Consider the following 15180-nt stretch of genomic DNA (forward strand, 5'->3'; position numbering starts at 1 on the left):
AGTGTTCTTTTTTTTCAGGTCTGAGGTTTGCGAAGATGCAAACTCTAGCTGGTCTGCTGACGATCCTCAAGAAGTACTCCGTGGAACTGGCGGATGGCACTCCCGAGAAGCTCCAGTTCGACCCACGGGCGGTCGTGACGACTCCCATCGGTGGGATCCCACTCAAGTTCACGCCCAGAGACGGTTGGGAACAGAGGACCTTTAACAAATAATGCTAAGTGCCAAATGAATGCGAGTAGGTAGAGAAAACCAATGGTTGGGGGCATGTTTACCCGTAGGTATAATATAATATAGGTACAGAATGTCCCCTAAACAATGGATAACCTTACAACTATTCGATTAGCCTCGATCTCTATAATATCAACCAATTTTCACCTTAGTAAAAATATCACAGATTTAAAGATTTTTATTTTTATTTTTAGAAAATTGCCACCTGTGATTAGTTTTTCTCATGAAATTCAACAAACTAGTTCCAAAACATTTAAAAACAAATTAAAAGATGAAAAGGAAAATTTACTTCGTAATCTCGCATGTGACAATTTTCTAAAAGTACAAAAAAACTCAAAAATCTTGAAATCCGTGATATTTTTACCTGGTCAAAATTTTATTATTAGAGACCATAGCAGGCCTGGCTCACTCCGCGCGGTACATCCGATAATTACCTACAGCGAAGCGCCCCGCCGGCGGGTATTATATCAGTCGAGTGTCACGCGCGCGCCCGTCAGGACGCTGACGCTGGCGTGCGTTGTAGTACCTAATTCTATGATCGAAGTATTATTTAAAAATGGACATAAAGAGAAAGAAATATTATTGTGCGGCGTTCGGGTGTTTAAATTCGAAAAGAAATCTACCGGATTTATCTTTTTTTTCGCTTCCCAAAGATGCTGAAAGGTATGTTGGCCATGTAGGTAATCAATAATTCTTAGGATAGTATAGGAACCTAACCTACCATGACTACTGCTCAGAATGCGTTCGTTCGTTTCAGCCAAAAATGACGTCCACTGCTGGACAAAGGCCTCTCCCAAGGTTTTCCATAATCAATGCGTACTTACCTACATACGTACCTCATTACAAATAAGTAGATTAATTATTTTTTTACTAGACAGCAACCCTAACAGCGTAAGAAGAGTTCAGAGGCACGCGATAGAAAGAGACAAAACTTGTAGGTGAATAAAATTGTAGGTACTTAGTGCTGTGCGAGCTGAATTCCACTGTATCGCGTCGTAGCAAGACTCGCATTTATTTAAATCGTCTTGCGGAGTAATCCTTCTGTACCTGTACTATTACTTATTCTGTGACCATAGTGAGGCTTCTTGATAATTACAATGTTATCCATTGTTATTGGAACATCCTGTATATTAACATGTATATGTACAGTCGCGGAATGAAAAGGTTCGTCACCTTAGTGTCGGTTTTCGCTTGCACTAGGTACTGTAAGAGTCAAACCTGCCAACATTACAGAGCAAGAAACAGTGCTGCTAACATTTAAATAAATATGACGTTTGCTAAGGAATAAGGTTTTGCTTGTTTATTTTGTATGCAATGATACAAAATGTAGTTTTTTTTTTATAGAAATAATAATGGCAGGTTGAACCAACAAGAAGGTTTTAGTTTATCAATCATAATAATCTTCTTGACAAGATAAATCGTCAAAAAACTTCGATCTGAATAATTTTGAACTTTACTAAGCAACAGTTAAAGATTATTTTCTCTAACTCGAGATTATTCTGTAACATAGTTTCAAAAGGTAATATGTGCTCGCGATTCGTTGAAGGATTCAATTTGAAAACTGACGAACCTTTTCATTCCGTGACTGTACATAGGGATGTATGAAAAAATATTTCGCACTGTGCCGGGCCCGGAACGTGCCGGAACTGTGACAAGTGTGAATCTACCAAACAAAACTTGCTTTAATGTTAGTTAACTTAGTTAGTTAGATATCATTTTTGTATTTTCCTATGCCTATAAAGTTTTATTAATACAGTAATTTTGTAATAAACGGTGTTGGTTGTGTAATTACCTACTTCATTGGTTTATTTTTTTGTTAATTGTAAGTAAGTATGCATTTATTGGGCATTAAGGGTTAATTAAATAAAACTATGGACAACCTAGTGGCTAAAAATAAAATTGATTAATGCATATTTATGTTATACTAGCGGCCGCCCGCGACTTCGTACGCGTGGATCCCGTTTTACCCCCTTCATCTATCTTACGCGGTTTAGATTTTTTCATACAAATGTTTTTTCCCGCTAACTCCCGTTCCCGTGGGAATTTTGCAATATCCTGTTGTAACTAAGCTTTGAGTTTACTAAGGTACCTGCATGCCAAATTTCAAGCGTCTAACTTAAGCAGTTTAGATTTTTCATACAAAAGGATTTTCCCGCTAATTCCCGTGCCCGTGGGAATTCCTAAGTATCCTATAACCTGCCCAGGAGTACCAAGAATAATTGTACCAAGTTTCGTTAAAATCCGTCAAGTAGTTTTTGTTTCTATAAGGAACATACAGACAGACAGACAGACAGACAGACAGACAGACAGACAGACAGACAGACAAAAATTTTACTGATTGCATTTTTGGCATCAGTATCGATCACTAATCACCCCCTGATAGTTATTTTGAAAATATATTTCATGTACAGAATTGACCTCTCTACAGATTTATTATAAGTATATAGAAGATTTATTTTTTTGTTAATTGTAAGTAAGTATGCATTTATTGGGCATTAAGGGTTAATTAAATAAAACTATGGACAACCTAGTGGCTAAAAATAAAATTGATTAATGCATATTTATGTTATATTATTATGTATTTTAATGTAGGTACCAACTAAGTAGTTAAATGTGTAATATTATACCATAGGTACTATAATGATGTTTTTAAAATAAATATACCTATGTCGCAGTCGGATTGTATAATAGGGTGTCCCTGTACTGTTGTTGTACCACTGTATTTTTATGTGTGCAATAAATATTTTAAATAAATAAAATAATAAATATCTTTTTTTATATTTTCGCTACACAAGACCCCCCAAAAGTTGCGTCATAAGATGTAGAATTGTAGGTTACCGTAAAATTAATTAAAAAAATATAAAATAATGTCTCAAGGGCTCTACCGGCATTTTTATGTCTCAAAAAATCACTTAATCAGCCCTTCACTGTTTGTCATCTATTATATTTTTTTCACAATTATTTCATTTTATTTTGTAATAACAGTGGCAGTGGAACCCTAAGATATGATTTGCAGGCAATGACAGACTGTTTCCAGTGAGGAATAGGTTTGGTTCGAACTAGCAGAATTTCATATTTTGACTTGTTTTTCTCAAATTTTCTACTTCTTCGGCGAGGCTGTTGGTATTATTTCTGTTGAGGTTTTATTAGTGTAAGGTATCGCACCGCACTTTTTTGTTATAATATTACATACTTTTAGCATAAATTTAACAAAAAATTAGCAAATATATGGTATGGTAGTAATATAGGTACTTTTTGATTTTTTTCAGGTAAAAACTACCTAGCCAAAAGTCTTTAAAATATTATATTTAAACAGAATACTTATTGACATGTTAAATAGTTTTAGCATACTATTAAATATAAATAACATTTATGTACGTTACATACACTTTCTAGCTGAAGTTTTTGTTCTGTACGCAGTTTTTTATCAATTGTGAACTTCAACGGAAGTAGAAATATATTTTTAGTTATGAAACGCATACATGTTTGTATATCAAATTAAAGACAATTTAATACACTTCTTTGGCTCGTGTAAAACTTTTAGTAGATTATAAGACATTTTGTAAAAAAATGTGATTTATAAATATACAAAAAAATTACTGAAGCTGTCTTGTCGTTGACACAATGGAGCCACATAAAACTCTTGATGATTTTTGAACTCTGATTATAATGCAATTTAGATTTACAGTGTTATCTTGTAGACGACCAAAAGGTAAGTGAAGTTTGACATTTCATTTTATTAAACCAAACTGACACATCTAACTCCTACAAAAAACTTGACGGCAATTGTCTCTTTATGAAGTGACACACACAAACTGAGTGTAGGTGAATTATGAGCCGAAACATCTTCCCGCCCCGTTGAAAGTACTCTTTCAATTCCGAATCTTCTCTTCTGACAGCAGCGGGCAGAGTCGAACCAAGGGCCGTCGCACAGAACCTCGCAGCGTGCGGACATCAGCGACACGAGCGACTCCATCAGCTCCCGGGAATAATTTAGTGACCCGCCCCAAGCGCCAATTCAAGGGCGGTATGTTATCCTCTTGGATGAGTACCATGTCTCCAATCATCAGACTTGCATTATCAGTTCTCCATTTCGATCGATGTTGAAGTTCGCTGCTGTGCTTTCTAGCAATTAATCTTCCTATTCCAACCGCTCTAGATCCCCCAGGTAGCAGCAGCCTATCTAGGCCGCTACAGGCCTTCTGCAGCGATGTTGGTGATTGGAGAACTTGAACCCTTTGATCTGCTACGCTTCTGCACTCCTTGAGCACGCGCGTGCTGCGGTTTTTTTCTGCCTCCATGCATCTTCTGCACAGTAGGCTATCTGTAACGCCTATATTGTGTAGGTGCTTGTTTAACATACCTGTTATAACACTTAGGACTTTGCGGATGTTGTCCCTCTTTAGTCCGATGAGGCTGCGGGAGAACTTTTTCGATACATCCGGAACTGCATCTTTTGTTTGCATGCATCCTTAACAATTTTTCCATTCTGTGTGGTGTTATTTTTGTATTTTGGAGCGCAGCCAGGTCTTGATCTGTGCTTATGGTATCGGCATTATTGCTCCGGACAAAATACTGTCGTGTACGATCCTCTTCTGGCCAGTTCATCTGCTGCGTCGTTGCCTAAGGAGTTACTGTGCCCTTTGATCCACTTCAGGATTGCAGGGAACGCCATTTGCGTCTGCAATGGCTTGGGAGCGCGTCATGGCTTTGTATTGTCTCCTCGGATGTCTCTAGCTGCAACCGCCTATGCTGCTCTGGTAATTCCAATGCATTCTGCTTGGAAAATTGTATTGTGTTTATTGATATTCTTAGTAAGTATTTATGGACAACAAGCATAAGTTGTAATAATATGATTTAATTTAAAGTTAAGATCACATACATTACACTAGTCTTTATTTCACCTCAATCCATCCAGGATTACCGAAGATAGAGCCTCGAGAAGTTTACGGACCTTTTTAAATTTTCAAAAATTTCCAATATTCGCGCGTGACGTCACAACATGATTTTTCAGCCCCCGCACGTTAACCCATTAACCACTTTTTGTCTTTTTCCAAATAAAATAAAATTTTACCCAACTGACAACTGTTGTTAGTTGTCATCGTTCAATCACATTTCAAAAATAAAATGTAAGAATGTTGGACGCTGGTGGGTTGATACCTAAACTAGGAAGATTCCTGTGTCTCAGGTTTGTTACTCTTTCACGCAAAAAGTACTCAACGGATTTTGTTGAAACTGTACAATATTATTGTTTGTAACACAGATTACCATATAGGCTATAATTTATGCCGATCTGTGAGACTGAATTTCACGCGGGTGAAGCCGCAGACATAAGCTAGTCGTGAAATGAATAGGAAAGTTTAAGGTAGAGATGATAATAATAATGATGATGAAATCTATACTTATAATAAATCTGTAGAGAGGTTGGTTACGCAGATGTACGCAGTTTTATTTTTATTTTTAATTCCCAAATAGTTTTGTCTGCAGGTAGAAAACTGTTTGGTTTCCACATCTCTGTGGTCATTCTTGGCGTTTCTGAACGTCAAGCTTTGACACACTTCACCGTAAAAACTTTATCGCAACGCACATCTTCGCAGTCTCGCGAGTGAAAAAACCGCACTTTTATCTCCCGCAAATCGCATCATAACGCACAACGCATTCGCAGCAAACGCATCTACGCTTTCAAAGCTCAAATTGCTCGTGACCCGAACCCCCTGCAGGGGAAGTGAAGCCGATCCATCTTCATCCCGGAGTGTCCCGGTGCCTAGCAGTGGTCGAGCTGACGGAAGGGGACCCGAGATTGGCTCAGAGGTTAGTGGGACCAACTATTTCTCCTCTGCAGGCAAAATCATTTGGGAAACGTAATTTGGACTTCCGATTAAGATCCCGCCTGGTGTGGCTATTTACACGCCACACCATAGTTTTGTGGTCCTTCAGCTTGGATAGCATCAGTATAATTTTCGCATAATTTTTTCATAGAATTCACGTAATTTTGGTGAACTTTTAGAAAATTCCAAATTTTGACATCTGTCGGACATCTTTGGAAAATTTTCAAATTAAGATTTTAAAATTTAATTTTATCGCAAATAATTTTCGGGGTTATTGCATTATTGTTACGCATTATAATTTCAATAGGTACGGTTAAGGAACCTGAGGTTATTCTGGGTACAATTTTGGACCGAACGTTCGCAATTTCGCATATTCGCAATTCCGCATATTCGTAAATAATTTTAATATTTTTATTTTTTATTACGCACTTTATAATTCATAAATACTCAGAATGGAGGATTTTCAACGTAAATTGAAGATTCTTCACGCAAAAAAAGACGCGATATTTCAGAAAGTGAACAGCATTTACGAGCTTTCTTTAAAAGTGACATCATTTGTAGATACTCGGTCAAACGAACACTTCATGATCGAGTCCGAATCTATTGACGCATTACATTCCAAAGGAGAATGAGCAAAATGGTCTATGAGCGGCCAACAACGAAATAGGTATTAAATGAAAGTACTATTACTAAGGACTAACTTTTACTATGAACGTAACATTGCAGCTCATTAAGAAAAAAAAATACATTAGGTAAAATACTTAGAATAATATATGCAAAAAAATGTGCATACCCAATGTATAAAATACTTATTAACATTAGTTATGTATTCAAAAGTATTTCGAAACCTCATTATACCGTTTACAAGACTAGCCTATATACTTTAAATGTATTAATGTATAATAATGTACAGTGTGTCCTGATGACGGCAATAAAATATCCTCGTCTTGATGAATAAAATAAATATAATAAAATAGCCTATGTACCTATATTAAATGTATTAATGTAGTTATAGCACTGAGTTCTGACGACGTTATCATTATAACTATTTTTGGAGAAGTTTTTGAAAATAAATGTATATGTATTGAAGAAAACAAGTCATTTTATATTATTTCCTTATTTTTTAGGACTTAATCTTAGTTATTAATAAGCTAAATCTCAGGCTTACATATCTAAAATAAAAATGTATTTAATTCCATTAATAATTACACTACAGATATAAAACTTTTTGAGGGTGATTGTAGGGTGATAGTAAACCAAAAAAACAAAAAATTGTTCCTGGCCGCTGATAGACCAAGCGCCATACGATTTTGCCCATTCTCCTTTGAGGCTATTGTGGACAGCATAAACGAATTTAGTCTGTTAGAAAACGCATCGGCTGTGCCTGATTATAGCCCAATGATAGCTTTTGAGGACTTATACACTCGCATCAAACGGATGAGGAACAAGATGAGTGCCTCTTCAGCCGCGCCATCGAGGCCGGTTGAAACGCATATGAATATCAAATTACCACCGATTGACATTCCGTCATTTGATGGTAGCATGGAAAAATGGCCGGTTTTCTATGAATCCTTCAAGGCTAATATACATAACTAGCTGACCCGGCGAACTTTGTTCCGCCTTAATGGCAATAAATAAGCAGACATTTTTTTTAATTTCGAACGGGATAAAATGTATCCTATGAGTAGTATGTTATTGGGCGTTCTATCTCACATTCGGTCGGTCGCAGTTGCGACCTCACTCTGTGCGATAGATCGCCCAATAACACGATCGTAAGTAAACCATGCCTGTAGTAATGCAGAATAGAATATTCCATAAAGACTTGACTTACCTTCACACGGCTACTAGCACAACATCACCTTTTTCCTTGAGTCCACGCACTTTCGATCACATGACAAAACAAACCCAATTGGAATTTACAATTCCTTTTTAGAAATCTGTATACATGGGTCAGTTTGACGTATGCCCTTATACAGCGGTAGCACCATAGGTAAACCTTAAAACCATGCGGATGAGCAGCTTGCCTCGAGAGAACACACAGAATTTACTTTTATGTAATTTTCTGTACCAGCTTGGCTCATGACTCTCCATCCAACACGAGTAAAAATGTTATACCAATAGCAGCTTACTGTTAGGTTACATCCATGTATACGAGAACCTCAAATATGAGAATTATAAACCGATTGAGTTACACACTATAATATCTTGAGTGAGAGTCAATAATAATTCATAAGTTCTATAAGATTCGTATTCATGGGCCAATATGACGCATGCCCTTATACAGCGGTAGCACCATGGGTAAACCGTTCAACCATGTGGATGAGCCGATTGCCTCGAGAGAACACACAGAATTACAGTATGTATGTATATTCTGTACCAGCTTGGCTCATGTCTCTCCATCCAACATAGGTAAAATGTTATACCAATGGCAGCTTACTGTTAGGTTACATCCAAGAATACAAAACCTAAAAGATATTCCTTATGAATTAATTAGGCTCCCACTATACACTACTAACACTTTCACACAAATTGACACAACTGACTATTGAAGGCGGAATATGCAATTTCAGCACTGTTGCGGTCCAAGTGCATAAACTGTAGCGATTTTGATAATTAAAATTAGCGAGCATCGAAAACAAATGAGTATTAAGACAATACTTTAAGTATTTGTAAATTTAAATATGTTAATAGTACGTACGAATGCAGGTTATTAATTAATTCTCAGCCATACATTAATAGTTATAGCATATTTATGATTTTTATCTTATAAATTGATAAGATTTTCCAAAAAGGAACTCATTAACTTATTAATTCAACAAAATAAAATAATAATATCAACCAAAAAATAATAAGTTTGTCTTTGTATATCTGTCTATGATTCTTTTAACTTGGACCAAACATACTTTGGTCTAACTTGAAGTCATAGTCAAAGAATAGTATGCAATCATTCAATATAGTCCATCATAGGTTGACTGGTAGTTCTAAAAAATAAGTTAAGAATATCAACTAAATAAAATATTAATCATATCTGCCTAATTTCTTATGACTTGGACCAAACGTAACTTCCATGTAACATGAAGTCATAGTCAAGGAGCTGTATGCAATCTTTTAATTTAATCCATCATAGGTTGACTAGTATACATTTTCATCTCAAAGCTTAGGGTTTATTTAATAAATATAAATACTAATTTATTTATTTTTATCATGCAATTATTCATCACATATTTTTATCAATACTTTCATCATAATCCATCTTTTTGAGAATAAATAAGTGACGACATGACTTATCTTAAACATAAAATGAGAGAAAAAAGCTAGTAATATAATATAAAGTATTGGTTACGTTAAATTAAAAATGATGTGACACATTTTAAAATTTACTTTGGTTTGCCGTCCCTGCAATGAACCTTGGCTCTTACACTATTATCAGAACGTCGACTAACATACCATTTTTGCTGTGTCAAACTGTAACATAAAGCGCAATGTTGCAATGCTGTTGTATTGACGTCACATTCTCATAATGCTTGAGCTCTTTGATTGCTATAAATACAAACCATACTGACGTGCTATAAAAATGATTACAAATCCATTTTTTTATATGATTTTATAGCTTGCACTGTGATGTAAGAATTATGTAAATTGTTAAATTGCATTATTCAACTATAAATCTATTGAAATGGTCCGACATCCGGTTGCTAAGTTGATGATATTTTAACGAGTAAACAATTATACCATGGCTTTGTCTCTTTATTAATTAGGTAATTATTGTAGTGAGGGATAAAAACCTGTTTTTTATTCCCACATACCAACAACTATCAAACAAAAGTTATAAGGCAAAGAAGTCAAACCTAAGATGTAGATAGATATTTTATATACTCTTTATTGCACACCAAAAAAGTTGTTACGGTGTCGTATCGTTAAAAAGCGATCTCTTCCAACCAACCTTCAGAACATTACTACTACAGTACTAAAACATATTATATTGATTGACCAATAATTACGTAGGTAAAGTTTATTAACTATGTACTTCATTATTATGATCAATCGAATGAATTATGAGAACAAACCAAAACATTGTAAAACTAACTTTCGGAAGCGTAATAATTGCAATCAGGCTGAGTTGCACCATTTTATTTAAACTTTAAAAATCGTCAAAAATCTGTCTCAAACTCCTGGTGTGGACAAACTGGTCATTGTCATAGTTAAGGTCATAGGTAAATTGGTGCAAATCAACCTTAGTCTTATATTTTATATTAAGTAAATCAAGATAATTATCATGTTATCATTTCAAGTTTAATTTAAAACTAATAACGTCAAATATTTTGAAATGTTAAATATACCCACAAAATCATGCAATATTTACTATGTTTTAGTTTAAATCAAATCGTGATTTTGTAATTATATTTAATTTGTCTTCACGGTAGTATATTTTCATACAGGAATTCGCGTCATCGCCCCAGTTTTCGTAAATACCTGAGTGTGCATAAGCATTAGGCCCGGCGTGAACGCAATGCGCAAGCTGTATAAATCGACTGCAGAAAGTGATAATATTTTTTCAATAAATTTCGAATATTATGTTACATAAAAATATATGTTCATGACACAAATATTTTGTATTGAGCGGGAATCGAACATGCAACCTCTGTTATAGCGTACCGAACTACCGGTACGCCACTACTCCATAGGAGCATTGTTTTCTCGGTACGTAACGTTTGCGATGGGCCTAACCTTATTGCTGAATTATCAATATTTTCCCTTTAAATTTGGGGGCTCGCAGTATGAGCTTCATTCTGTATTTCGAAGTGCTTCAGAAGGAGGAACTAGCTCCAGTGACGTCACATCTTGAGTAAATTGTGAGTGTTCAATATGTGAGTATATTTTTTATTTTGACTATTTTTAACTGTGATATGTTTAGATTTGATGGAGAGATTCGTTAGTTTAGTTAATAGTTAGCCAAACATCATGTAAATCATGTTACTTTAAAGTTTAAGACATTAGCACTGAAGATTTAAAACTAACTTTAATGTTTTGCAGCGTTTGTCAAAGTATATACATATTTTTGACATTGACTATAAACTGTTGTTCGTTTACTATTCGTTGCAGAGTGTACTTTCATTGCACAGGATGGAAATTATGTGACTTTGAATTGTCATTATCTTTACAGGTCTGACTCAGAGTTTGAATCCACATTCGGTGGGAGTTCCACCTCCATCATCGCTAACCCTCGTAAACATACCAAGAAGAGGAAGACTGCGCCAACTTCATCAAGGTACGTAATATAGTATGATCATTTTAATGTAACTAACATAGTATGATATTTTTATTGTAACATAGTATGATTAATTATTTTAATGTAACTACTAAAATTTTAATGAACTATTTAATTTTTAGTAGTACTTATTATTAAATATTCTGTAGTATTATGTCTACATCTTTACATGCAATTACTTTGCTAAGGCAAAGATGTGTGATCAAAAAATGCAACCTCATAACGCAAGTTTATTAATTTATTTCTTATTAATTTCACAGATCAGACTCTGAGTGTGAAACTGTGCAGCCAGCAGCGCTGAAAAAGAAACCTGTAGCTTCTAGACCTCGGTGAGTATTAATTTGTTAAGCTTTATGCAGATATCATATCTGATGTTTTTCTACAAATGTTGTTTTCGATCTTTTTTATTGCCTAATAAATTATATTTAAACAGAGGACCTAATTAATAGGTATTTTCTACCAGCCAACTTACTAGACACATAATAGAGATAAACTAACTAGGCAGTGCAGTTAATAAGTTAGGTTAGATAGAAATACCGATTTGGAAAATACAAACAATTGATATTTTAATACATGTACACTATTTTAAGTCGTAAATAATGCTTTAATGTTTTAATTTTCAGAGCTCCAACGAAGAGTTCTACGGATCTGTTCGGGCTACTATCCGACGAAGACGAAAGTGTCGCCATCGAAAACTCTCAACGACTAAAAGTCGGTCGTCAGCAGCTGGACAGCAGCCTGACCTCGAAGGTGGCCAACGGTGTCGTGCGGCGACCGAACAGATCCGTAGAACTCTTCGTTGGAGCTCTGAAAATTAAAACATTAAAGCATTATTTACGACTTAAAATAGTGTACATGTATTAAAATATCAATTGTTTGTATTTTCCAAATCGGTATTTCTATCTAACCTAACTTATTAACTGCACTGCCTAGTTAGTTTATCTCTATTATGTGTCTAGTAAGTTGGCTGGTAGAAAATACCTATTAATTAGGTCCTCTGTTTAAATATAATTTATTAGGCAATAAAAAAGATCGAAAACAACATTTGTAGAAAAACATCAGATATGATATCTGCATAAAGCTTAACAAATTAATACTCACCGAGGTCTAGAAGCTACAGGTTTCTTTTTCAGCGCTGCTGGCTGCACAGTTTCACACTCAGAGTCTGATCTGTGAAATTAATAAGAAATAAATTAATAAACTTGCGTTATGAGGTTGCATTTTTTGATCACACATCTTTGCCTTAGCAAAGTAATTGCATGTAAAGATGTAGACATAATACTACAGAATATTTAATAATAAGTACTACTAAAAAATTAAATAGTTCATTAAAATTTTAGTAGTTACATTAAAATAATTAATCATACTATGTTACAATAAAAATATCATACTATGTTAGTTACATTAAAATGATCATACTATATTACGTACCTTGATGAAGTTGGCGCAGTCTTCCTCTTCTTGGTATGTTTACGAGGGTTAGCGATGATGGAGGTGGAACTCCCACCGAATGTGGATTCAAACTCTGAGTCAGACCTGTAAAGATAATGACAATTCAAAGTCACATAATTTCCATCCTGTGCAATGAAAGTACACTCTGCAACGAATAGTAAACGAACAACAGTTTATAGTCAATGTCAAAAATATGTATATACTTTGACAAACGCTGCAAAACATTAAAGTTAGTTTTAAATCTTCAGTGCTAATGTCTTAAACTTTAAAGTAACATGATTTACATGATGTTTGGCTAACTATTAACTAAACTAACGAATCTCTCCATCAAATCTAAACATATCACAGTTAAAAATAGTCAAAATAAAAAATATACTCACATATTGAACACTCACAATTTACTCAAGATGTGACGTCACTGGAGCTAGTTCCTCCTTCTGAAGCACTTCGAAATACAGAATGAAGCTCATACTGCGAGCCCCCAAATTTAAAGGGAAAATATTGATAATTCAGCAATAAGGTTAGGCCCATCGCAAACGTTACGTACCGAGAAAACAATGCTCCTATGGAGTAGTGGCGTACCGGTAGTTCGGTACGCTATAACAGAGGTTGCATGTTCGATTCCCGCTCAATACAAAATATTTGTGTCATGAACATATATTTTTATGTAACATAATATTCGAAATTTATTGAAAAAATATTATCACTTTCTGCAGTCGATTTATACAGCTTGCGCATTGCGTTCACGCCGGGCCTAATGCTTATGCACACTCAGGTATTTACGAAAACTGGGGCGATGACGCGAATTCCTGTATGAAAATATACTACCGTGAAGACAAATTAAATATAATTACAAAATCACGATTTGATTTAAACTAAAACATAGTAAATATTGCATGATTTTGTGGGTATATTTAACATTTCAAAATATTTGACGTTATTAGTTTTAAATTAAACTTGAAATGATAACATGATAATTATCTTGATTTACTTAATATAAAATATAAGACTAAGGTTGATTTGCACCAATTTACCTATGACCTTAACTATGACAATGACCAGTTTGTCCACACCAGGAGTTTGAGACAGATTTTTGACGATTTTTAAAGTTTAAATAAAATGGTGCAACTCAGCCTGATTGCAATTATTACGCTTCCGAAAGTTAGTTTTACAATGTTTTGGTTTGTTCTCATAATTCATTCGATTGATCATAATAATGAAGTACATAGTTAATAAACTTTACCTACGTAATTATTGGTCAATCAATATAATATGTTTTAGTACTGTAGTAGTAATGTTCTGAAGGTTGGTTGGAAGAGATCGCTTTTTAACGATACGACACCGTAACAACTTTTTTGGTGTGCAATAAAGAGTATATAAAATATCTATCTACATCTTAGGTTTGACTTCTTTGCCTTATAACTTTTGTTTGATAGTTGTTGGTATGTGGGAATAAAAAACAGGTTTTTATCCCTCACTACAATAATTACCTAATTAATAAAGAGACAAAGCCATGGTATAATTGTTTACTCGTTAAAATATCATCAACTTAGCAACCGGATGTCGGACCATTTCAATAGATTTATAGTTGAATAATGCAATTTAACAATTTACATAATTCTTACATCACAGTGCAAGCTATAAAATCATATAAAAAAATGGATTTGTAATCATTTTTATAGCACGTCAGTATGGTTTGTATTTATAGCAATCAAAGAGCTCAAGCATTATGAGAATGTGACGTCAATACAACAGCATTGCAACATTGCGCTTTATGTTACAGTTTGACACAGCAAAAATGGTATGTTAGTCGACGTTCTGATAATAGTGTAAGAGCCAAGGTTCATTGCAGGGACGGCAAACCAAAGTAAATTTTAAAATGTGTCACATCATTTTTAATTTAACGTAACCAATACTTTATATTATATTACTAGCTTTTTTCTCTCATTTTATGTTTAAGATAAGTCATGTCGTCACTTATTTATTCTCAAAAAGATGGATTATGATGAAAGTATTGATAAAAATATGTGATGAATAATTGCATGATAAAAATAAATAAATTAGTATTTATATTTATTAAATAAACCCTAAGCTTTGAGATGAAAATGTATACTAGTCAACCTATGATGGATTAAATTAAAAGATTGCATACAGCTCCTTGACTATGACTTCATGTTACATGGAAGTTACGTTTGGTCCAAGTCATAAGAAATTAGGCAGATATGATTAATATTTTATTTAGTTGATATTCTTAACTTATTTTTTAGAACTACCAGTCAACCTATGATGGACTATATTGAATGATTGCATACTATTCTTTGACTATGACTTCAAGTTAGACCAAAGTATGTTTGGTCCAAGTTAAAAGAATCATAGACAGATATACAAAGACAAACTTATTAT

The 15180-nt window shown here is 34.3% G+C and overlaps 2 protein-coding genes and 1 long non-coding RNA gene across 4 annotated transcripts in view; 2 read left to right on the forward strand and 1 right to left on the reverse strand.

Moving 5' to 3' along the window:
- The window catches only part of LOC135082395 (uncharacterized), a 211957-nt gene that overhangs the window by 69146 nt on the left and 127631 nt on the right, over positions 1 to 15180 (forward strand). The gene's annotated exons all lie outside the window — the stretch shown is intronic.
- Positions 1 to 15180, forward strand: part of LOC135082516 (cytochrome P450 6B2-like) — a 35357-nt gene that overhangs the window by 5704 nt on the left and 14473 nt on the right. Inside the window, exon 2 of one of the 2 annotated variants that reach the window (XR_010259407.1) lies at positions 19 to 1392. Coding sequence is in view for 1 of the 2 variants with exons in the window: in XM_063977316.1 (XP_063833386.1) it covers positions 19 to 212 (194 nt within the window). In the remaining variant the exon portion in view is untranslated. Of the gene's footprint in view, positions 1 to 18; positions 2995 to 15180 lie in introns of those variants that run through there. The other variant, XM_063977316.1, reaches the window with a different exon arrangement.
- Positions 12101 to 12786, reverse strand: LOC135082101 (uncharacterized). Its single transcript, XR_010259344.1, has 3 exons — positions 12757 to 12786; positions 12427 to 12495; positions 12101 to 12132 (listed from the first exon to the last, which is right to left on the reverse strand). It is a non-coding gene; the product is annotated as an uncharacterized LOC135082101 (long non-coding RNA).

Source organism: Ostrinia nubilalis, chromosome 21 (genome assembly GCF_963855985.1).
Source record: "Ostrinia nubilalis chromosome 21, ilOstNubi1.1, whole genome shotgun sequence".
Taxonomy (NCBI): Eukaryota; Metazoa; Arthropoda; class Insecta; order Lepidoptera; family Crambidae; genus Ostrinia; species Ostrinia nubilalis.